The sequence below is a fragment of the Amborella trichopoda genome, chromosome 8, assembly GCF_054954075.1.
Source record: "Amborella trichopoda isolate Santa Cruz 75 chromosome 8, AtrichopodaSantaCruz75HAP2 v2.0, whole genome shotgun sequence".
Lineage (NCBI taxonomy): Eukaryota > Viridiplantae > Streptophyta > Magnoliopsida > Amborellales > Amborellaceae > Amborella > Amborella trichopoda.
The window spans coordinates 44934634-44960391 of record NC_142343.1 but is presented as its reverse complement, the minus strand read 5'-3'; the positions used below and the strand labels follow the sequence as shown (position 1 = coordinate 44960391).

The following is a 25758-nucleotide window of genomic DNA, read 5'->3' as shown; positions in this document are numbered from 1 at the left end:
CTCACACTAATCAAAAAACTTATATTTTAGACTTTATGCTAGATCAATGATACATTACCGATCACCTAATTTTACAGCCAACAACCAATAATGAATATGAAATTATTGTGTAAAAAATATCTGGCCTTATTATGTAAAAAAAAAAGTTTACATAAGATTGACAAATTAGCGATTGAGTTGGAGGATAAATCATAAAATTTGATGCACCCAGGAGAACATGGAATCTTTTGGCCTCTAAAAAACGCAGGTCAATCGTTTCAGAGTCTTTTTTGGTTTAGTGAGAAAAATGAACTGCTTCATAGCTTTGGCCGATGCAGGAAAGACTTCAGATTTTGGCCAAAATGATTTTAGTTTTATAGAAATTTTACCAAAATAATTTTTGTATACAAAAAAAAAAGTTTTATCAAAAAATAATAAAATTTTTCTTTTAAAGTATTTGCATGAAAATTAATTTTTAGGTAAAAAAGTGAGAAAAAAAGATAGGTCGGCGAACCGTATACTTTTAAATCTGACCAAAGACTTTCATTTCCCGGGAGGGATATGGGTACCATTACCGTACAGCAAATTTCGTTAGGCACGTGGAGGAGCGGTCGATAATCACCAAGTCCAAACAAGGTAATGCCCATTTTTGGTATTTAGGGGTAGAGGAAGGTGATTATTGCGCACAGATGTCCATCTATAAAAGGAGAGAGAGAGGGAAAGAGTATCCAATTTCGTTGCAGAGGCTTTCTTCCTAATTTGGCTTCTCGCTCTTAAATTTTAGAGAGAGAGAGAGAGAGAATTTTTTGAGGGAGAGAGAGAGAGGGAGACTAATTTTGTTGCAGAAGTCGTCCAAATTCCTTCGCTTTCGTCACTTTGAACCTTTTTTTAATTTTAGAGAGAGAAATGAGAGAGAGTTTTAGGGAGAGAGCGCAATTAAGGATTCGGAGAGTATTGTGAATAAATTGCAGACAGAGAAAGACAGGGAATTTGGAAGGTATTGGAGACGAATTTTAAATAGAGAATCATTTGAGAGTTTCGACGAGAGAGAGAGTTTTTAGAATATTTGTCGTGAGGTACTTTTCTGGAGAAAGAGGCTTTGAAGTTTGCATTAACGAGGACAGTGTAATTCCGTGACTTAATGGTTGTCTTTTTTATGAGATTTGGTGGCTCACGTATTTTCCTGAGATTTCTAGAGAGAGAAAGAAAGGGAGAATTTTGGGTTTTAAAGTTCTTGTTAAATTAGGACACCGGTTCTTCTCATCGGTATTAAATTCCTGACTTTATTCTGAGTCCCTAGATTGTAGTATCTGTTTGGGTTTCACCAGTTCAGGGATTTAGGTTTTTGGACGTTATGGGTAAAAATTCATCGGACGATTCATGAATTTTGTGAGAATTGTTTGAGAAGAAGGGAAATTATTGGCTAACTTCTACTGAAATTAGGGTTGCCGGGAAATATTGGCTGATTTTTGTGAGGATTTAATTTGTAGAAAGTGATGGAGGTTTCAGAGAAAATATCGAGTGCTCAGGATGTGTTAGCAAGCATGAAGTTTGCAGTGTTACCCATTGCAAAGGTCTTCACGATGTGTTTTCTAGGGTGTCTTATGGCGTCGAAATATGTTAATATTCTTCCGGCTAGTGGGCGGAAGCTTCTAAATGGGGTAATTTTATTTTTGTAATTTTTATTGTCACCTTTATCCATGCATGCTGATTTCAGATTTTTTATTAGCTATTTGCCAGATTATTGCATGATAATTCATTGATATCTGAATAATTTGATTTGATATGGGAAAAAATTGCATGCATTAATGCTTTTCTATCTGAAAAAAATTGCATCCATTCCGATGCTTTGCTATCTGAAAATTTGGGCTCTGATATGGTTTAAGTATATATTTGACGCAGCTGAAAATTACTGGCAGCCAATTTCAGCTTGTTTGAAGCATCCATTTAGATGCTTTGCTAATTTTGTCCTGCATCAATATTTGGACAAAATTAGAGCTTCTGATGTATATATATATAAAAGAAAAAGTTTATATAGAACCGAGGCTCAAAACAATCAAATTAGAACCCACCTCAAAAACATCACGAGAAGAGGTTGTTTTGATGCCCAAATATCCTCAAATTGATCATCTCAACATCAAGATGCATAGACATGAGAAAAAAATGGATTTCAAGTTTTGAAAACAGTGCATCTTGTAATGTACTTTTGGACCGTCAATTTTTAAGTTTTCATAGATCGGCTCGATATATACTATTTTTGAAGCTTTAAATTTTATAATTAAAGATAAAAATATATTTTAAGGCTATCACAAAGATTTCCAGTATTGAAACCATATTTCTCGACTCTATTAGAAGGTGCGCTTTACTTCAATTGTTTAGAGCCTCGACTATATATATATACAATGAGACCATTTGAAAAAGGAGAGATCAAGGAAGATGTCGCACACATAATTAGAGTTGGGCGGGCAAAGTGGAGATGTGCAACTGGAATTTTATGCGATCGTCGCATATACCAATGAAGCTGAAGAGTAAGTTTTATAGGACAACAGTGAGACTAGCTTCGCTCTATGGGGTGGAATGTCGGCGAACAAAAAACAATATACCCATAGAATGAGTGTAATGGAGATGAGGATGTTGAGATGAATGAGTGGCAAGATAAGAAGGGATAGAATTCACAATGAATCTATTCAAGAGAATTTAGGCCTGACACCAATAGGCAATAAAATGAGAGAGAGTAGACTTAGGTGGGCTCGCCATGTGCGGCATCGACCAAGTACAACACCTGTTAGGAAGTGCAAATTAGTTCAAGTGGAAGGACTGAAAAGGGCAAGGGGTAGGGCCAAAAGGATGTGGTTGGAAGTAATCCAAAAAGATATAGGGAATTATGGCCTCACTGAGGAGATGGGGACCTTTAATAGAGTAGAATGGAGAACCAAGATTCATGTAGCCAACCTCAATTAATTGGGAAAAGGCTAAAATGATAATGATGATGATGACAATGAGACTATTTACCTTTGGTACAAGGTGGTCACAATTAATCTTGACCATTGGATGTGAAATTGGGTGATTGCATTTATTCGATTGACCAAGCTCAAAATTCAAATGAATTTTTCTTGAACTTTGTGACCCACCCTAGCTATCAGATTTCAAATCAGATGGTTGTAGGTAATTGTGACCTCCCTATACCAAAGGTAAATGGTCTCATTGTATACAATCCCTATATAATAAGACCATTTACCATATTATATATGGATTGTATATATTAAAAACTTCCATGGACATAACATGTTTGTGGCGGTTGCTCGTGTTTTTTTGTGTGAAAAAACCCCAGTACCACAACGGACACACTATGTCCATGAAGGTCTTTTAATTCACACCGTCCCAAAAAATCAGACAGCATCGAGCCTATGGGCGAAAATACTGTTCATTTTTGCCCATAGGCGTTGTGTATATCTATATATATATGTATATAATTTCAGCCAATTTGTTATTTGTCTATCAAATTGTGTTAAATTGGCTTATTTGCCATTTTAGAACTATGAACCACGTAATTCTATGAATGGGGTTTGCTTAATTTCATCTCTTAACTTTTTCTTAGCTAAACTTAATGGAGATTATATTGTTTGAAACACTAATCATGTTTCCTACTTTCAATTTGGGCAAATTTTAGCCAAATAATGGGAATTTCCTTCCCCAAGTTGACTTAATCTGGAACCATGAATTATATGATAAAAGAGCGGCATATGTTTCTTAAATTTTTCACCTTCTTTAACTTGTTGTACTAAACAGTGATTTAATGAGTTCAAGGGGCCCCCAAACAACAACAACAGCATCATCATTAACAATCTTAAGAATAATTTAGTAATGGTAATAAGAGTGATAGTGAATAAACGTGAAGATGGTAATGATAGTATTGCTAATAATAGGAAGTTAAGAATGATTATAGTAATAGTTAATAGCAATAGTAATAGTAATGGTAATAATAATGGGGATAGCGATGACAGTAAAAGTAATTATAGTAATAGCTATACTAATGTTGATGCTAATAGCAGTAGTATAATAGTCAAGAAAGCAACAATATTGTTGATGACTGCAGCTGCAGCAATTGATTTAATAGTAGAAGCAGTAGTAATGGTCATAAAGGAGATTATGAAAAATAATAAGAGGCCATGTTACATATTATTTTTTTCTGCATGTGAATGTTGCATGATTAGGCTATCTGAAAGTTCTCAGTAAGTTGCATGAATCCCCCGTTAAAAAAATTTCTATGACCAAGAAAAAACATGTTTGAATGTCACCATCTTGTAATGGCTAGAACCCTTTTGTAAAGTCCTCGGGGGTCCAATTAATGCCCAAGACCAATTACTACTGGTCACAATAAGGTCTATTTCATTATATTCTGGGGGTGATTGAAGTGACGGGGATTCAGAGTTTTGCTACTTAGTTGTTGATGGAGATCGAGAGCTGGGTGATCCAAAAATTTAATTGTACTTTTAACTTCATAGATGTGGGTGTATGTGTTATTTTTTTATTAGGGTTTTAGGAATTATAATGTGAGGTTAATCTCCAATACTTAGCTTCTTTTTCTTTTTCTTTTTTTACTATTCATAGGTTACTATTCATGTTATTGTTCATGGATACTCTTCATGGGTACTATTCATAAGGGTTTTTTGAAATTGTTAATATTGTTTAGGGGTATTTTAGAGTCTTAGACCTTGAGTTAATTTTAGGGTTTCATAGGTTTATAAAATGTGGGACTTCACATTATGGGATGCTTATGTTGTTGGAATGAATTTTATTTTATGAAAAGAAGAAAATTCTTCTTCTCTTGGCTTGATTGACAGCTGTGTTTTTTCTCCATTATTGTTGATTTTTACTTGTTTGAGGTTCAGCAAAAAGGTGGATTTAATTTCCAACCTTTCCTTCTTGTATCAAGTGGTGTTAGAGCTCAGTTCGAAAATGTTTAGAGATTGCGATGCCTGGTTGTAGATGTCTAGCCATAGGGATGCTGATCTGATCTGATTGCACAAGAAAATCAAAGGATAGGGCTACACAACTGTTGTGCAAATGAGATAAACAACAATGTGTTTTAAAGAAAGAGGAATCTACAAGGGTAGATCCAAATTGTGAAGGTTTTTATGGAGATTGGCGCAAATCAGAGTCTGAGTGTGAGCGGGGTCAGGCTGATGATGTGTCAAGTTACATATATGGTTTTGAGGTGCAATGGCATTGACAAAAGCATAATTTTGAAGGAGAACAACAAGGATCCAATCTCCAATTGGATTCAATGTTATTGGATGGTCCTATCGTTGATAGGATACTTATTTGATAAAGAACCAGGTGATCTTATCTTTGATAGTGATCCTATTTTCAATGAGCCATTGGATGAAAACGAAGAACTTGGAGTTCCTATATATGACGAACAACAAGTTGTAGGCAATGGCGATGGTCCTCACAATGATGGTAATGCTTGCGATAGTGGTGGTGTTGAAGTAGGTAAAAGAGGAGGCAACTGGAGGCAGCGACCATAAAGAGCTATTTTCTCTTACCAAGGTTGGGGCTAACCTTTCTTGTTTTCAATTAGAAGATTCCATCCCACAAAGGCAGGCTACCATATCTAGGTGCACAAAATTCTCAACAACTTGTTTGAGGATATTTTGGTCAGGCTTTTAATCCATAGGTCTCAGGATCAAGCCCCAATGTCAATGCGTAATATTGATCTTAAATTTATTTTAGGATTTCATGGGCTTATAAAAGGTAGAACATCACATTATGGGATGCTTATGTTATTGGAATCATATAATATGAAAGAATAAAGTTCTTCTTCTCTTAGCTTGATTTATAATTATGCATTATTGCTGATTTTTACTTGTTTGAGGTTTGGGAAAAAAGGTGGATTTAATTTCCTACCGTTCCTTCTTGCATCAGTTGTTGAGGAATATGATTATCTTCCTTGATTCGTGTATATACTGAATTTGACATCATATTAAGTATTCAATGTCTCACCTTTTGGTTCAAATTTGTATTGCAGCTTGTGTTTTCTCTACTCCTCCCATGTCTGATCTTCTCTCAACTTGGACAAGCTATCAACTTAAAAAAATTGTTAGATTGGTATGCTAAGTAACCTTTAAGCTTTTGTTTATTTCATGCATGAAATAGTTGTGATCTTCGCTGATTGAACTGTAGTGTTGATTATGTTGATGACTCTATTATGTAAGTTTTCACCTTAGACCCTTGCCTTGCAAATAATTCAATGCCTTCTTTGTACTTGCCTGATCGTTTGGTATTGCACTTACTTCTATTACCAGAGTCTCTTGAAAAGTGTTCATGTAATTGATTTTTTCTAATTCTCTTTGTAAGGTAGAGTTGGACTTTGAAATTTTTCTTTCATAAATATTGTCAGTTTGGGGAGGATTAAATACGTGGATTTCTTGCTACTTTATTTCTTACTAGAGCACTTGTTCCATGAAATATATCCTTTTGAAAATTATACATGAAATTAATATTGAAAAGGGAAAATAAAAGCTGAAAATTTTGCTTTGAATGAGTTATTTACAGCATCAATTTTCTGGTCAACATCTTTTTTATGACAGCAGAAGTTTTTGTGTGTGTGTGTTTTTGTTTCTGGTTCATCTTTTACTCTCTTAGAACCTAATTCATCTCCTGTCACCTGTGTAATTACTCTGTTTGCTTTGTATTAACTCTATGTTCAAAGGGCACGTATGTATCTCATTTTAAGTGCCTACAAAGACCAATAACTTTCTTCTTTGATTTTGAAGAATTAGCACATTCTGGTAAAACGCTGTTCAATAACTCGACTGATGCTTTCAACCTTTCCCCAATGAAGGGCATGGAACTAAAACTGAACGTTTCATTTTGCAGGTGGTTTATTCCTGTCAATGTTGTTCTTGGTAGCATATCAGGTTCACTGATAGGCCTGATTGTTGCCATCTTTGTTGAACCTCCATATCCATACTTCAAGTTTACAATTGTACAAATTGGAATTGGTGAGTTACCCCTGTCTCTGCTAATAAATGAAAATGCGGCACCAGTTTGTGGTCTTTGCTCTTGATAGGTGTTATAAACAATGACTTTGTGGGCTCAAAATAGTCATTTTTCATTCATTTCCTTATCTTTTGTTGCGAACTTCAGTCCACCTTTATTTGGCTTGCATTATAATCAAAATCATTAATTAAGATTCATAGCTGATAAAGATTGTTATCCTTAGTATGAGTATAGTTGAGATGATGATGATGGATGAGTGGCAAAACAAGAAAGGATAGAATTCAGAATGAATACATATGAGGGACCTTATTGGTGGCTCTAATAGGCAATATCGGAAAGTAGATTAGGTGGGCTGGCCATGTATAACATAGATCTAATACAACACCAATTAGGGGGGACGATTTGGTTTAAGTGGAAAGCTCTAAAAAGGCAAGGGGATAGTCTAGAAGGACATGAATGGAAGCAGTGAAAATAGATGTTGTGACTTTTTGTCTGACTGAGGGTATGGTCCTTGATAGAGTAGAATGACAGAATAAGACTCGTGTTGCCGACCCCAAATAGTTGGGGTAAGGCTCGGATGATGATGATTACACACACACAAGAAGACGAGTAAGTGAGTAAGAGGTTGATGCAGCAAGACGAGGTTAAGCCTCTAAATAAAGGTTGGGAATTCGTGCCGTACATGTGGCGACCTTTCATCTCATTATAAGAACCAATCCCATCCCAACTACACAAAAGATTAGTCAACAAGAAAGTACCACATCTTGAAGAACGGTCTGGGTCTCAATGATACTCGATAGTTGTTTAGGAAATTTAGCATCGACTTCCGAGATAAACTAAAAAGAAAATGGAGTGGTTGAAAACTTTTCAGATTTGTTTTTCATCATAGTTTCACATCTTGCAGCATGGCTTGTGCTATGATTAACATTTTCTAGTAATTTGAAGTATTGCTTTTTCTTTGAATGAAATCACCGACCTGAAACTTTATTCCACGCTGTCTTTTGATATAACTGTCCTATAGCAAAATCGTCTTAATTAATTGCTGCAAGGCTTTACTATCATCTGCATTCTCCTTAATTGCCTCAACAGTACTAATTTTATGCTTCTTTTGTATAGTCATATTTGCTTGTGCTATTGCAAGCTTCTAGACTGAAGGAGGATTCTTTTCAATGTGAACCTATATTTGATTCTCCATTAGGGCATGTGTGGTATGCGTGAAAATACTTCTGTGAAAGTAATTTCATGAAAGAACTCCCCTATGTGATTATGTGTGAGAATTTTTTCACACCAATTGGCTGCCAATTGGTGTGAAAAAACTCATGTACCTAAATACATGGGGAAGTTCTTTCATATTAAAATACTTTCATGTAAGTATTTTCACGCGTCCCAAATGTGCCCTTAGATTTTGTCAAGGGCTCTTTTGTGGTGTGAACCGTCTTTTTCTCTCTTTTTCTTTTTGAAAAGCGTGGCAAGGTATACCAATATCTAATGGAGAATGCTATAGTTGTACTCCAGAAAGAATCCAGCATCCTTTTTTTCTGACAGATGCTGGAGATTAACACTAGTGGGGCCCTCAGGGACACTCTCCCAGTTTCCGTTAAATCTCTTTCCATTATAGGGAACAGACTGTGGATGCCCATTTGGGTTACGCATACCAAACTTCATTGCTTGATGTTGGCTTACTTTAAAAGTTCGCTTCATTTATGTCCTTTACATCCTTTTTATGAAGGTCTGTTAAAAGTTGGAGTGCTCATTGGAAGTCCAGTGTAAAATTTAAGATTGGGTTGGTAAAGTGTATTGTTTGCTTTTGTATTGGAAGCTTTGGAGGGCTAACCCATTTGGTTTGAATGCAGGAAACATCGGTAATATTCCTCTTGTCCTGATTGCAGCATTATGTCGAGATGAAACCAACCCGTTTGGTGATTCTGATCAATGTAGTCAGCAAGGGACTGCATACATTTCATTTGGCCAATGGGTAGGTTAGGAGATGCAGTCCTCTCGACCATTCTGATTTTGTTTTTGTATCTTCTGTACATAATTTTTCTTATATTGCTCACTCGTGTTTTCATTGATCTTCTATTGTGATTTGGCTGATAGTAATATTTAGGGGAAAATATCAGGACAGTACGTGGAACAACACCTTTATTGGTCATGCATGCAATCTAAAAACTTTAAATATCAGGACAGTATATAGACCCTTTCTTTTTTTTAACCTCAGAATCCATGTTTAAGTATCAGACAAGAATGCTTTATACCAGGGGTAAAATGCTAAAATTGATAGGTCCGGAAGCTGTCCTTATATTTCATGTTTTTGGGTCACCGGCATGATCAGTGTGGGTGTTTCAATTTCTGGCTGAACAATTTACCAAATATTCATGAATTTTCAGTTTTATTCAGTGAGATGACTTTCAATCTCAATATAATGAAAGTGACATATATATTGGGCAGGTTGGTGCAATTATTTTGTATACGTATGTCTTTCATATGCTTGCTCCTCCTCCTGGAGATTCCTTTGAGAGCATTGAGTCAGATTCCTTTGAGAGCATTGAATCTGGAAAATCTCCCACAAACACTATTTCAAGGGGTTCTGGGCCTGAAACATTGCCCTTATTAGCACCACAGGCACCTGCAACACAAACTTCCAACAATACGGAAAGAGTAAGGAGGGTCCTTAGAGTTTATATCTTCATCTCATGTAGGCGAATGCATTAGTCTGCATGCAAAGTTTATGGAATTTCTGCTTCTTTGTCTACTAGCAATATATTTTAACATTTTCTGCTTTATCATGATTCTATGCAGATACTCAAATTCCTTTCCTCGCTTTGCGAGAAATTGAAGATTAAGCAAATTCTTCAGCCTGCCATAATTGCTTCTGTAAGTATTAAAGTGCATTATAAACCTCCTTTCTCTGTATGGAAGATATGATTTATTTTCTAAGAAGAAACCCTTAATTATTTGAAATCTAATCTAGAAACTCCTTATTACTTAAATCATTGGTTCCTTTTTCTCCTCACTATTTGTCATGGCAATTAGTGTACAAATAGTTCCTTTTGGCCAGTTAAACCAATATGGCAATATTGTGGTTTCATCTGATTTCCAATTAAATCATAAATGTGCTTCTCTTGCAGATCCTTGCAATGGTATGTGGCTGTGTGCCATTTTTGAAGCGTTTGATCCTTAACGATGATGCACCATTGTTCTTTTTTACAGACAGCCTCATGATTCTTGGGTATGTTAACTTCTCATAGGCATCAAATTTTGGATTTAATTTATGAGGATGTTCTTGTTTTTATTCAATAATACCTTTTCAACTTACAGTGTCAGACCATCCAAGCATTTTATAAGAGCTCCGTGTGTTGAACAATTCATTGCATCAATTGGATATTAATTGTGCTTAATTCACATGAATAGAAGAGAATATGAGTTTAGAATAATCATTGCATGTATCTTCTTCTTGTGAGTTATGCCTCTTGAGTTCAAGTAGCCTGATGTTTAATGAAAAAATCTCCATTAAATTTTTGGGTGGTACTTTTTCTTTATGTTGGCTAGAGGATTTCCAGGGCACACTTCAGTTTTCGTTCTTTTTAACAAACAACTCCTGATGTTTATAAAGGTGTTATTTATGTTGGTTTGTGGCTTCTCTACGTCGGTTGGTGGTGGGTTTAAGACCATGTTCCTGGGGGAAATTTACGCAATTTTTTAGGTCAAGAAGATCTTTTAGATATTGGTGCTCTAGAGCTGCGCTGTAAAAGTAGATCTACAACCTATAGTTTCATATTTGACATTAATTGCATAAACTAAGTAGTAATTCCTGTGGATATCTAGTTCTAGTCCTTCCTGGTAAGCTTTCTCATAATCAATATTTATGTTTGTTACTGATGCATTTACAGAGAAGCCATGATTCCATGTATATTGCTTGCATTAGGAGGCAATCTTGTTGATGGTAAGTATTGTTATTATGTAGACATAAATACCATTCTAGTTTCTTCTCTGATTTGTTGTGTTGAATACTGTGAGTAAATTACTGTGAAATTCATTTATCATTTCTCTCTCTCTATTTGTGACAGGCCCAGGTCCAGGAAGTTCGAAGCTAGGCTTCCGAACCATAGCCGCTATAATATTTGCACGACTTGTTTTGGTTCCTCCAGTAGGTCTCGCCATTGTAACCATGGCAGATAAGCTTGGCTTCCTTCCTGCTGGTGATAAGATGTTTCACTTTGTTCTTCTTTTGCAACACACCATGCCCACCTCCGTGCTCTCTGGTAATTTCACTTCTTTCCCGTTGTTCCTCTCTCTCTCTCTCACACACACAATGTACCCACCTCTGGTCTCTCTCATAATTTCCACTTCTTTCCTTTTGTTCCTGTGTGTGTGTGTGAGAGAAGGCATTACTATTTGTGTGTGGAAGCATTAACTATTAGAAAGAGAGCTATAAACTAGGTGTTGATATTAGAAAACTATGTTAGAGAACTATCATTGCAATGAGTCTTCATTGAGTAAAGAAATGTATAATAACCCAATAATGCCTCAAAGTCGACGAAATAGTCATAGATTTAAAATACTAGAGGGAGGCTTGGAGTTTTCACGAAAGTAATACACGGCTCCTGTGTGCAAACATTCTCGTCTCCCTCTCCCTCTCCCTCTCTCTTTACACATGCTCATCTTTATAATCCAGTGTTCTTTATAATTCAGTGTTTGCAAAATCCAACCGGAATGGTTAACCGGACATGGGCCAAAAGCGGTTTAACCGGGCCTAACCGATAAACTGTCTAATTCAACCGTTCTAACCAAGCAAGTTTCGGGATGGTAAAAAAAATCTATTAAAATATGAAAAAAATATATAGAGAATGATTAAAATAAAACATATTCAAATGAAATTAAATATTAATGGAAAAAATAGATTTTAAAGGTGCCTAGGGGTATTTTTAATTTTTTTTAAAAAAGATGGGAAAATATGAAAATGAGTATTAATAAGCAAAACAATTTCTAATCTTTACCATAATGTAAATATTATTAAAAAATGTACTACAAATCAAATTCTTTATTTTTGAGATTATATATATCTTTTTTTGAATTTTTTTTTTTAAATACCGGTCGATCATCAAAACCGCCTTAAACCGAGTGGCCGGTTCTGATCTAACCAAGAGGGTACCGGTTAGATCACTCGGTTTTTCCAACATGGTTCTAATCTCTCTTTCTCGCTCTACAGCTAATATCTCTATCTTTCATAACATAATCATCTTGCTTGTCTTTCCCTCTATCTCTCTCTCTTGACAAGGTTAAAAACTTCTATTGATAAAGTGCTGAAAAAGCATCAGACTCTCTCTCTCTCTCAACATGTTCGTCGTGCTAATCCCTCTCTCTCTCAAAACATGCTCATCTTGACACACACACATACTCTCTTTCAACGTGGGCATATTGCTACTCTCTCATTTACATTTTATTGGGTTGTGACCTTAGCAAACAAACACTGGTTGTAGGTGCGGTTGCGAATCTAAGAGGTTGTGGAAAAGAAGCAGCTGCAGTACTGTTTTGGGTGCACATCTTTGCTGTTTTCTCCATGGCAGGATGGATCATTCTTTATCTCAAATTGCTATTCTAATTCCATTTTACTCGATCATCTCTTCTCTCTTTCTTTTTCTTTTTAATCTCTCTATTCAGTGTTATGTTTATGGCTTGCATAGAGAATAATACTTTGGTGATATGTTAATACCAATGTTCATTAGTTACCATTTGTTGTCAAGTGACTTGGAGGTACCTATTTCTCAACCTCAACCAACTTGGAAGAAATGAGAGCAATTTATAAATATCTTGTGACTACATGAAAAAGCAATCAGCACCAATTTTTTGCAGGTACAAATCTAGTTGTTTAAATACTCTTTAAGAACAAAAAAATTTCTTTTTCCTTTTCTGAAAATGTGCTTATAACACTTTTTAAAAATGAATTGGTAGGGCAAACATTGGTATTAACATATCCAATGTTAATAACAATGCTTTTTTTTTCCAATATCCGGTTGGGATGGCAATTGGTTGGGTTGGGTCGGATCAACTACGATCCAGACCGACCCAAAAATAAAAAATATATATTTAAAATAGTGGACTTGGGCCCGACACGATGGGTCCAATTTTTCCAATTTTTTGACCCATACCTGGACCCAGGTCAGGTCCGGTCGTCGGGTCCCAATTCCATTGCCACCCCGAATATCCTGTTATTCCTTCTGTTTTTCATTGATGAAATCTATAAATGTACATATTTTGGGGTCCAACAACACCTCCAGAATAAGCCTGCAGGCATGTAGGAACTTTTTATCTTAGTAGTTTCTACTTTTCTATTAGCAAATAATAAAGAAAGAAATAATTCCATGACAAATATGTCATTCCAAAGAGCTAAGTGAAGACAGTGTTTGAAACTTTTTGGTGCATCTTAAAATGCATTAGAAAATCCTCGCAGAACTCGAAGGATAAAAGTGGTGCAAATATCATTAGCCATCCACTATTCTTTCCCTTAGGTTTCTTCCATATATTTTGCATCATACAGCCGATTCTTCCCAACTAGTGTTACTAGGATGGAACCGGTCATCGGGATAACCGGTCATCGAGATAAAGGAATCAGCGTGGAAGCGAACCGGTCAAAATATAACATAAAAAAAAATACTGGCGTAAGTCTATTAGCTAATGGAATAATGAGAGTTCAACAGTTTAGATTCAATCTGGACTGATCCTCACAACTGTATTTCATATTTGAATTTTATTTTATTTTTATAAATCTAAATTATTTAAAATTTGAAACATTTATTCTTAAAAAATAGGTGAATTTAATAAAAAAATTTAAAAAATTATTCGCAAAATTAAATGAATCAAAATACCCATGCAAAACTCTAGAAGAATCTTGGTTAATTTAAATTTTGCGAATAATTTTTTTTAATATTTTTATTAAGTGTACATTGATAAAAAAGGTGGAAGCTTCAAATTTCATGTAATTTAGATTTGTAGAAAAATATTAAAATTTAAATACGAAATCGTGTCCATCAAATCGGTTTAGATTCACACTGTTCCATCAACTAGAGGGCTTATGCCAGCCTTTCCCTAACATAAAATATATGTAGATAATGATTTAAAAATACACAGAGCTGGAAAATTAATTAAGTAGAGAAAAAGGTTTAGATTTTACATCTTTGAAGATTGTTGTTTTCAGGCTCAAAATCATCGGATTGTGATTTCCAATCTAACATCATGGTTTTTTAGCACAAAATTAGCCAATAATGACTTCTAATGCAACATAATATGTGCTCGAAGGATCGACGGGGAAAAAGGTTAAAAATCATGCAAAAAGATGCTAGAGAACGAAAACAAAAAAAACAAAATTGGTTGCAAAAGGCCATGAGATAAAAAGAAAAAATGTCAAGATTGTTTTTTTGCTAAGGCTTAGGAATTATGTTACTTGTATAAATAAGTAGATAGAATGAAAAGTGGAAACAAAGCAGCAGAAAAATGCTTAACGATCATGCCAAAACAAGGTTCAGATATCCAAAGTTATGACCTGGAAAGGAGCTCATAGAACCGGCAAAATTACCTAGTCAAACTACCTTTACCGATTGTTTTGCTTGGTCAGACATGTCTGTCCAGTCTTGATAAAACCATTTCTCACCAGTTGGCCTAGATTCCAATACTAAACAGCAAAAGCAACTACTCTGACCCCAATACTGATTGACAAATCATTATCAAGCAAAAGAAAGTAAGGTTGGTGTAAGCCAATCTAATTAGCCCTAGAAGAAACAAAAATTTGAGAGAGAAATCAAATATGTTATGGTTTGTTTGGATCTTAGGGTATGCAAACCCAGGTTTTGCATATTTAGATTAAGAGAAATATTTAAGTGAATTTTAGACATCCAAGACATGCATATGCATTTTCCCTCAAAACTTGTATTTGTTAAATAAAAAGTGTCTGGTTTCATCAAGCCCCTTCAAAATCATTCTTAGCGGTAAATTTTGGATATGAAATTAGTCGAGTCCATAATCTCAACCATGGCTAGGGTTGTTAGGTAGGATTCGCATCGACCCCAACCCCACTGGGTCCTAGCTGGACCCCGACTCAACCTGGTCCCATGTTGGGTCAAGTCTCGGTCTATATTATAAATAAATAAATTTTATCAATATATAAATTACGTTGCACACATACATACATATTTAAGTATCGGACCGAGTCAAGTCTGGACGACCTTGACCCGGATCCAACCCGATCCATCAAGTCCAGATTGGACCAGTTTCTGGTCAACCCGTAACCCCTAACCGGGTGATCACAAAACATTATAATTAATAGTATTTCTCCTCTAATGTTAATGATAAGCAGGAATAGGCTCAATGCGAGGTGGTTAGGATAGCGGCGCACCACAACATGACATCTTGAGTTCTATTGCTACAATAGGTAAGGGACCCTTACCCGTTGAACTACCAATAAAAGAAAATGTTAATGATAAGTAGGGCCTTGCTATTTATTTTACTTCCCTAAGTACAACTTATACTCCTCACTACTATCACCCTACAAAAACTCCAACTGGATTCCTTGAAGTGTCTTTGCCAACCCCCATAGGAATGTGGAACATAGTGACTTGTATTGTCTTCATAAAATAAAATAAAATTAACAAGAAAATATGGCAGATGAATTGTATAGGGGGATGCCGTCCTAAAGCCTAGGTTGAAGCTAAGACGAGGCTCAGATGATCATAGGCATGTTCTTTTTCATAAGAGGAAGGAATGAAGGGTTAGATCATGATGAAGGGATCCGTGATGTAGTGCCAAAGGTCTTAATTTACTCTAGCTTTACATGTTGTCATGGAGAGTGTGAGAAAACCATTGTGCAAATGCAAGAGAGGAATGGATCAGTATCAGTGTTACTAAATGGCAGTCAAACTGGGTTGTTTCTTGGGGAGAGTGAGAGAGGATCCTCTAACAATAGAGGATCCTTTTATGAGATATCTCAAAAAATCACAAGCTCTATGGATGGGATGGAACATAAGAAGCAATCTTCATAACCTGGAACCCAGACCTTCGTCGAGCCCATCACGACAACGAACTCGCGGCTTTTTTCCATCTCTCTGCTCTCATTTCCTCGTCCCTCCCTCCCTCTAGGGGAGAAGACAAAATCATCTGGTCTCTGGCCCCCTCTGGATTTTTCTCGGTTTCCACCATCTACCTCAAACTCATCTCGGTCCCTTTTGGGCCGGAAGCCTGTCACCCAGCTATCCCCAAAGCCTGGAACTCTTTCGTCCCACCCAGAATTTAGGTCTTCAACTGGCTGGCCTTGTGGGGCAGGGTCTTACTGGTTGACCAGATCCAAAGGAGAGGTATGCCTTTAGCTAACCGCTTCATCATGTGCCTCCAGGCAGAGGAGACCAACACACCTCTTCATCCACTGTCCTTTCTTCAATTTGCAGGGACACTCTATCTTTGTTCCAATGGGAATGGGTTACACCCGAGAGTGTGCCCCACCTCCACAACATTTCTTCTTGTCTCCCGTGGGCCCGCTCCAGGTCCTTACTATGGAAAGCAACAGTGGCTGCGGCCATGGGGACCATATGAAAGGAAAGCAACGATAGAATTTTCATGGGCCTTTTGGCCCTTACCCTGAAGATCAAGGAACACCATTCGAGACTCAATCATTTTCTGGGCCACCAACCATAGACACTTCAGATTCCTCCCCGCCGCTGACTTTCATTCCAACTGGGCCAATATCCTCTGTCACCGACTAAGGAAGGTGCCTCGCTTGGCACTCTAAAGGCCCCCAGACAGGGGTGTTATCAAGCTTAATTTCGATGGGTCGTTGCTTGGCAACCCTGGCCCAGCAAGAATTGGCGGAACCTTTAGAACTGCCAAGGGTATTTCAATCCTCTCCTTCTCCTCGTCAATCGGGACTGCTGACTCGACCGAGGCCGAAACTAGGGCCCAACTTGAAGGCCTTAGGAGGTTCAACCACTCCAGGGGCCCTCTCCTCATTGTCAAAGGGGACTCCCAAAACGTCATCTCATGGGCTTCTTGAACTTCACAACCGCCGTGGAGACTCTGGCATATGTTTGATGAAATTTGTGATCTTTGCAAGCATATGCAAGTCTCATGGAGGTAGGAGGACAACCACGTCGCAGATGATCTCGCTAAAAGTGGCGTCATTTTGGGTTCAGGGCACAGTTCATAATGTTTGATTGCTAGGCAGAGGGGGTCTTTGGGGGTTTAGGCATCTTTTTCCTTTTTGCTTTTTTGGGCTCTGTCACCTTTCTTGGTGACCTTTTTGTGTATTTCCCCTCGGGGCTCCTTTGTAATACTCTATTCCATCCAATGTTTTAAAAAACGGTCCGCCTGGCGCCTAGGCGGCCTGGACTAAAAATCCACGCCTAGACCCAGGCGGCCCTACTCGGACGGATGTACCTGGGCGGGCGCCCAAACGGGCTAGGCGTTTTTCGTTTTTTTTAAATTACGGGGCGCCCGAGGTTTCTGGGCGCCCGCTTAGGCTGCCGCCTAGGCGCTGGCGCCAGGCAGGCCGCCTAGTGTTTTTTGAAACCTTGATTCCATCTATCGAATGTTAACAGTATCAAAAAGGAAAGAAGCATTCTCTAGACAAGAACTCCTCAGCCCCACTACAGGAGGAGGACCTAAGATGTTCACAGCAGTTCATTGTGATTGAGAGCATAAGAAGCTATCTGTAGTTGGTTGTGGTTGAGGGCACAAGAAAAAAGCAACCAATACAATACATTAACTATAATATTAGGTGGATCAACAACAGAAACAGAAATACATGGAAACTAAAAAATGTTTCCTTTACTGGGGCCCACAAATATTGCTTGAGCTCCCCATGTTGAGGCTGATTATTTGGTATACCAGCCAACTTAAGCCGGCATCGTTATCGACAATTTATCAGCTTGGGATTCTCTACCAAGTTTTTTTTAGCGAAGTGTACTGTATTGCAAAAGGGGCCAAAATTACAATAGTTGTGGTGATTCTCTACCAAGTTTGCCTCTTAAGGATTCAACAAAACTTGCGACCTTTTGTTTTAGTGACTTAAAAAAATTTATCAGTTGTTGATTTGATCCATTTACTTTTCTAATGGCTTACAAGGACCATTGAGTTAGATATAAAAAGGGAGAAATCCCCATAAACAAAATACCAATCCAATTGGAAAAGATTCTGAACCTATTTTCGAAGCTGAACAAACTTGGGGTAATTCAGTCTTACAATAAATGAGGACCAATGTAAAATTACAACAAATTACCTCTTTTTTCTCTTGAAGTCACTTGGGCCAATGAGATTGGCACTACATGATCTGTGCTCTTCGGATAATCTCTTTGCCAGTTCCCATTTTCCAGCTTTCTTAAGATTACTTATCAAGGACCGGTATATATACACAGAGGGCTTTTGCCGCTTGTTCGTCATCTCACTGAAGAGCTCTAGTGCTTCATCAACTTGCCCCACACGACCTAGACAATCAATCATTGCAGTGTATGACCTCAGATCAGGTTCAATCCCATTCCTGACCATTTCCCTCATGAGATTTATGCACAGGTCTAATCTACCCATTTGACGAAAACTATTAATCAAAGTGTTATAGGTTATGATATCAGGAAGATGCCCTGATTCTTTCATGGAAGAGAACTCTTGAAGCATTCCATCTATCTTACCCATCTTCCCCAATATTGCTATCACAGTGTTATAAGTAATTTGATCAGGTTTGCATTTCGCATTTTTCATATCTTCAAAAATCAAAAGGGCCTTCTTGTTCTGCCCTGTTTCAGCAAATGCATATATGATTCGGTTCATTACAAGCGCACTTCTTGGAAATGTTATTTCTGATAACTCTCGGCTGAGCTTAAGTAACAAATCTGTATCAGTCACATTTAGGAAAGACTTTGCTAGAGAAAAATAAGAGGCAGAATTTGGAGAACCCCGAATTAGTAAATCCTTAAAAATTTGAGAAGAGAGCTCACATTGGTTTGATTCCCCTGCTGAAGTTAGAAAAAGGTTGTAGGTGTCCAAGTTTAGGCATAACTGTCTATCTCGGAGCTCTCTGAATAAGTAAAAAGCATCTGCTAAGTTGCCCGATTTGCAAAGCTTTTCAATACTATCAATGCACTCTCTCTTACCAGCAGTCGGGTCACCTTCAATTCTAGCAAGAAGTTGCTTCAAAGCAACACCATTCACCTCCTGTTCTTGAGCAGGTGCATATATGCAAAAAAGGATGGAAATAGAGGTCAGCCTTCAGATCTTTCAATGAAATTATGATTTTTTTAGCCAAATTAAGCTTTTAACTAAAAGCTCGGAATCATGATGGTATGGATTATATCATTTACTAATAATACTTCATTATCTACATTTAGAATAAGAAGGTAAGGAAAGCAAAATATAAAATATTAAGTGACTAACACATTAGACTACTATAAAAAGACAAAGAAATATTTGTATCCAAACTCTCCAATAAAAGTGAGTATGACATGTCATCATCATATGGAAAACCAATATAGCACGTGTGCTACTTAGCACAGATTGATCATTCGAGATGCCCATCAAATATGCTGCCTAAAAGATGCTGCTCACCTACGTGCTTGAGCATATGTTCCCCGTGCTTATACTAGAGAGAGCTAAAGCCCTACCCTTAACCGAAGGTCTCGACCAGGTGCGAAGCAACACTCGACTGCGTTGGAGAGGTACCACAGTCTTTATTCTTAAAGGGTGCATAGCTGGTAAAATTCTACTACCTTTCCCCCTTCTATCAATGCCCTAATTATCTAAGATTCAACACTGACAACTAGATTTTATATTCATTTGCAATGAAATAGTCAAAGGCTGCACTTTGGCAAGTTCAACCAGGTAGAAGATACCTTACAGGGCTGAAAAAAGAAGTATTTACAAAACTAATACTTAGAAAACAATAGGGCAAAAAAAACTAAATTAATGAAAACAATAACACATGGAACATGACAGCACTTTCCTTGTTATCTCAGCATCTTAAGATTTTTACATCATAATAGACTGGATCATGCAGTTTCTCTTTCTCACATATATGACATTCACAGGTATATGAAGTGACTCTATATATATCTATATCCGATTGTCAGGTAAAATTCACGTGACATGATGTCCTAGGAGACCACAATCATTGATGAATTTATTTCACCATTATCAGAATCGTGTTTGAAGGTCTATATGCACAAAATTGGAACTACACCAAAACACCCAGAGACGCCCTTTGCTGGAGCATATGCTGAATTTCTGTGAACAAGACTTTATCTGATTTCAGTTTATTAGTAATTTCTATGTTTAAAATCTGGAAATAAATTTTGAAAGAATGAGTAAGCCCAGTGTACTAAAGTTTTGTTGGCAATCTAGAACCCATTTAGATGTAGAAACCGCATATTGAGATCCCACCAGGATTGTGTATTTCAATGGCTAGAAATGAAATATGTGAGGACAAATCATAATATAAGCATGAGAATAAAGCATAAAAGCACACATGCCACAAAAACACACAATATGTGTGGTTCACCCCATAAGGCCATGTCTACAGACAATGGCATTACTGAAATCCAATATATGGATAACATAACAGTTACAACAAATATTTTGGGTCATGAAGTCACTTCTCTAGCCCTTGACAATACCCTGCTGATCATCCCTTTAAACCATTCTCCTTATCAATATCAATCATCGATCTTCCTTCTCTTTCTGTCTAGTAACCACTACCAATCAGTACCAAATAGAAATGTAAGAAGCATGCTTCTCTCTTTCTGGAGGCCCCAGCCTCTCTTTCAAGGAAGCTCACATTCTCCATTCAGTGACCCCAACTAAAGTACACATACTCTTTCTCTCTCATTCCTTATATATATTGGGATTCCTATCCAAAATAGATTCCATTGAACACCACTTTGTGGAACATCCCATTGAGATCGCATATCTCCGAGCCGAAGGGAGTGTTTGATGGCCAAAGAATTTGCTAGTGGGAGGGAGTCTCCTACAAACTATGGAAGACCGCCCTTCCATCATATTTGATGGGAACTTTTTTGACGTTAAAAAAATTCTGTGGAAGGCCGCACTTCCACGCAGTGTCTTCCACATTGCGAAATCAAACTTGGAAGTGGGATGTTCAGCTCCTACTTTCAAAAACTCCTTGAAATCAAACACGCCCTAAGAGATATATGATAATACAAATGGAATTAACCTATTTGGACTTCGCTTTTTGTTTATTGATTCTTATACTCACAAATCCAATAAATGGTAAAAATACTTTAGGATGGTGATATTTGTCTAGCACCATCTCCAACAATCTCCACTTTTATAGTAAAATCACCATATTTTCCTTACTGACCTACATTTGATAGATTTCTTGATTTCTTCCTTCTTGCCGAATATATCGAATTTCTAGAACTCTTTGTATCCATTCTTTTTCAACTTAAACCATGTATTCACCTAACTTTTCCATGTATATTTCTCCAACAAAAATGCAAACCTTAGTTTAGTCATGTTCACACCTTGTGCTGTAATACAAATTGTTGGGTCCTCGGAAACCCCTAGCATGTGGAACTAGGAACCTTGAATATTAAGATTTTACTCAAGATTGTCTAAAGAGTCAGTTAAATGCGAAATAGAAGACCACAACAAGAACATGAGTACGAGAGACACAGTAAAAATAAAACAAACCACAATAAAACAAGCTTTACATGGTTCACCCCAAAGTGGGTTACATTCATGGCCTCGACAAGTCAAAACTAAGTGATTATGAAGATTATAGTTTTGGGTTAGAAGAGATTTACTTCTCTCTATACATTAGCAAAACCCTCATTGATTCTCTCTTCTAAACTAGATCTAATGACCGAAAAACGCCACCGATCAATCAGTGTCTTTCCATCACTTCACTGCTAACATGAAGAGAACCTTGAGAGCATCTCGAAACTTTCTTTATCTAGGAGTGGAAAATTCAAGAAACCCAAAACCCACAAGAAAACCAAGTCTCTCTTAGAGGTCATGCCAATGTTGTCAGATTCGCTTCGGAATCTTCTTCAGTTTGGTGAGAAAATGAAGCAATTCAGTGCTTCGGCCGATTTAGGGGAAGAGTTCAGACTTTTTTTTTAATCTAATCTAAATAAATTAGATATTTATATATAAAATATATACAAATAATGGAAATTTTAAAAAAATAAAAATTACTTTTATATAGCTATTACTTTGCTGGCCGAAGTAGACCCGAATCTAACGGAAGTAGCCCGAAGCGGCAGCACCAGGCTTCGTTTCGCATCGATTTATGCCTAAAATCTGAAGGCTTCAACTGAAGCAAAGCGAATTTGATAACATTGGGTCATGTCATGCTTCTCTCTAAGAGAGGGGCCACTCCTCAATCTCTCTTAGAGGCCCTACCTCTCACTCTAAAAGCCAATTACTCCCAAAGCCCATAATAGGGTGACTCCAAAAAAGGATGGGTATTACATCACTTTTCACCCCTTTATATAGAGATCATTAGGACTTCTTTATTTCTACCCAAGAAACTCCCATTGTCTTCAATAAACATAGGAGTATTGAGTTTGGCTATCACCAAAACCAACAAGTTTTCGAGTATCCATAGTCACAACCCAAGATTTAATGTCGTGTCATGGATTGCCTTCTAGGATGGTCTTCATAAAATGAGAAAATATAAAACAACACAATTCACCAAACAATTGATTCATAAACATTCTCTAAGCACCCAAAAACCCAATTGGCTTCCACACGTATCCTTAATACCTAATAACAAAACCAATATACAACAATCCATGAGTCATTTAAAACTCTATGAGTCCAACTCAGACTCGCCCGAGTTACTAAGGCTCGGCAGGCTGCCATTCCAAAACATAAACCTCGGGAACCAGCCAAGCCTCGCCACTTCCCAAGGGTTTATTGATAATCTTCTTAAGGCTCGATCAAGTCCATAACAAACTCGGTTGAGCCAAGTTGCCCAAGTCGGGTTCGAGACCCTGGCATGTGCCAACCCTAGTCCTTGGTTTAAAACACTGATCCTATTTACCAAACTCTTGGAGTCTTTCCATGCTACCTCTGCCATTTTCCAGCAAAGCCTAATTCACTACCCTTAATCTAAAAATTCAAAAACATCCTTATCTTAAGGTATGCAAAACTCAATGAAATGAATGAACCAGAAACTCCCCTCCCCCAACTACCTGCTAGATAAAGTTCACAGCAAATATAAACACATATCAACTTTCTTGGTGAAGTCTTACGCTAAACCATTCAAAATGACTTACTATTTCTTTGTATCTTGTTCAAACTGGCAATTTCTTTTCTTTTTTTCTCCCTTTATTTTTTGTTATTTTTTGAAAGCAAGAAACTAACAAACCAATTTCAATGAACTGATGACAGATAGCATTGACAAATAACATATTGTTCTTACCCAAATAAAAAAATTAGAATTTTTTATACCAACAATCCGGGGAAATAAGAGAAAAAAAAAAAAGAGGCAAGCCATGGTTTTAAAGATTCACCCCTTATTCTTATCAGTTGCAAGAAACTGACCCTTTTCGTATCCACTTAAGATAGCAGTCAACTTTTTAATTGTTCACGGCAAAAAAAAGAAAAAAGAATTGGTTGCAGCCATTTTTACGAACACTTGTGAGTATTGTCCAACAATTTTGCAAAAACCCACTATCAAAATCAACACATTTCCTGCTTCATGAACACAAATTCAAGGTGGGGAAATTGTCAATTTACCACCCCGTCAAAAAAAATTTATTCAAATTCGAATATGGGGTTTTTTTTTTTTTATCATTTTCAAGCATTTGAATATTCATGTGATAGAATAACAGAGAGAGAGATTGTGTGTGTGATACGAAACTATGGAACCTGAGCATATTTGTTCACCGTGAAATTTTTAGGATTTGAGAGAGGAAAGAGCAGCTCACCTTGTGCGTCGTTTCTCTCTCTCTAGAGGAGGCAATGGATTGAAATAGAGTTATTGAAGTGAGAGAGAAGCAGAAGGGCAGTCTAACCAGTCTTCGTTTGGAGGAGATTCGATGAAAGAGAGAGTGAATATTCATCAAAGCTCATGGGCAATGCTGCCTTTCTTCAATACTTCGACCACCTCGCTCCCTCTCTCTCTCTGACTCTCTGAGCTTTGCTGCCTTCTTCGATACTTAAACCACATCCCTCGTTCTCTCTCTCCTTGGATTACCCAAGCAAAGTGTTTCTCTCTCTCCAGAATACCCAATCCGCCCACCGTCTCTACGCTTTTAGTACGGGGACCGAGGACAAGCCGGTGTTCGCAAAAAGGAACCGGAACCGTTAACCGGACAAATTTATGAAAGCGGTTAGCCTGCCTAATCGGTCATTTAGCGGACTCAACTGTTCTAACTGGACAAGTCCCATATCATCAAAAACATATTGAAAAAAATAAAAAAAAGATATAAAAAATATTTAGAAAAATATGAATAACATTTAAAAAATGATTAAAATAAAACACATTCAAATAAAGTTTAAAATTAATAAAAAAATAGATTTTATCGAATCGATTTGTGTCTAGAGGTATTTTTTAAATTTTATGAAAAATATGATAAAATATAAAAATGAGTATTAACCAAAAATAATATTAATCTTTACCATAATGTAAAAAATATTTAAAAATATATTACAAATCAAATTTCGTATTTTTTAGAATTTATATACATTTTAAAAAATTTAAAATACCAGTTGATCACCAAAACCGTCCAAAATACTGGTCGGTTCCAATCTAACCAAGCGGTTAGCAGTTAGATGGTCCGATTTTGCGAACAGGGACAAACCAAACTTCCCCTCCATAATTAATATTGAAATAACAAAATTAAGGTTTTCTTTTTAGCCTTAAAAGTGAGCGATGGAGCCAATAAAGGGTCACCCCGATTACAGGGAAAACTAGTTTGGATCATCAAATGAACGGTTCAAATTGAGGAATCGAATGGATCAGCGAGATCTAGCCTTAAAAAATAAAAAATAAAAATACTAACTTTTTTTTAGGAAAAATTATAAAAACCCCTCAAGGATACTATCTATGCAACTTAACGCTAGCTAATTTTTCTTCTCACTTTTTTCCCACAACCCCCTTTCCTTATAAAACCCCCCAAGGTAAAAAGTTGTTATTTATTGGATGGAAATGCCCTTCTTGTACAAAAAAAAAGTAAATTGGTGGTCCCAAGTAGTGTATTGCTGGAGTGACCAATTCAACCGCCGGAGCGACCAATTCAACAGTCGAAGCGACCAATTCAAACGTCGGAACGATGTGGCTCTAGAAGGTAGACTGTTGGAGCGCGTCTTCGTACTGCCAGCGTGACCTATTCAACCGCCGGAGCGCTGTGGCTCCAGAAGGCGTACTGCCGGAGCCAGTCCTTGCATTGCTGGAGCGTGTGTCTTCATTACCGGAGCGACCCTCTGCATTGCTGGAGCGTGTGTCTTCATTACCGGAGCGACCCTCTGCATTGCTGGAGCGCGTGTCTTCATTGCTAGAGCAAGTCTCCGCATTGCTGGAGCGCGTGGGTAAAACGCACGGGGCGAGAGTCCGAGGTAAAAGCCATGATGAGAGAGTGAGGGGTAGTTTAGTCTCTTTTTTCTTTTTTATTGGATTAGGGGTATTTGCGAGGAAAGGTGGTTGTAGGGAAAAAAAATGAAATAAAAGATTAGCTTGGGGGTAAGTTGTAGTATACTTAGGGGGGATTTTGTAAATTTATTTTTTATTTTTATAAGGGTACGGTGCCTATAAGGTTGCAACCTTAAATAAATCCA

At 37.1% G+C, this 25758-nt stretch overlaps 2 protein-coding genes across 10 annotated transcripts; one reads left to right on the top strand and one right to left on the bottom strand.

Annotated features, from left to right (window-relative positions):
* Nucleotides 1-481: 481 nt before the first annotated feature.
* On the top strand, nucleotides 482-12791 carry LOC18432440 (Auxin efflux carrier family protein). 5 transcript variants are annotated; one of them, XM_020666173.2, is made up of 11 exons: nucleotides 482-615; nucleotides 1470-1640; nucleotides 6011-6090; nucleotides 6862-6986; nucleotides 8838-8959; nucleotides 9433-9642; nucleotides 9784-9858; nucleotides 10113-10213; nucleotides 10875-10927; nucleotides 11052-11246; nucleotides 12465-12791. In XM_020666173.2, exons 2-11 carry the CDS (start codon nucleotides 1476-1478, stop codon nucleotides 12584-12586), a joined length of 1248 nt encoding a protein of 415 aa, XP_020521832.1. In that variant the 5' UTR covers nucleotides 482-615; nucleotides 1470-1475; the 3' UTR covers nucleotides 12587-12791. The 5 variants fall into 5 exon arrangements, with proteins under 5 accessions (XP_020521832.1, XP_088730194.1, XP_006842607.1 ...); XM_088874068.1 differs by having other exon boundaries at nucleotides 12445-12791; XM_006842544.4 differs by lacking the exon at nucleotides 482-615 and having other exon boundaries at nucleotides 1147-1640.
* A 5227-nt stretch (nucleotides 12792-18018) lies between these two features.
* On the bottom strand, nucleotides 18019-24228 carry LOC18432439 (Tetratricopeptide repeat (TPR)-like superfamily protein). 5 transcript variants are annotated; one of them, XM_088874072.1, is made up of 4 exons: nucleotides 23910-24033; nucleotides 19113-19173; nucleotides 18957-19036; nucleotides 18019-18832 (listed from the first exon to the last, which is right to left on the bottom strand). In XM_088874072.1, exons 3-4 carry the CDS (start codon nucleotides 19013-19015, stop codon nucleotides 18241-18243), a joined length of 651 nt encoding a protein of 216 aa, XP_088730198.1. In that variant the 5' UTR covers nucleotides 19016-19036; nucleotides 19113-19173; nucleotides 23910-24033; the 3' UTR covers nucleotides 18019-18240. The 5 variants fall into 5 exon arrangements, with proteins under 5 accessions (XP_088730198.1, XP_088730196.1, XP_020521843.1 ...); XM_088874070.1 differs by lacking the exon at nucleotides 18957-19036 and having other exon boundaries at nucleotides 18019-18755; nucleotides 23910-24224; XM_020666184.2 differs by having other exon boundaries at nucleotides 18019-18755; nucleotides 18957-19173; nucleotides 23910-24219.
* Between the last annotated feature and the right edge of the window lie 1530 nt (nucleotides 24229-25758).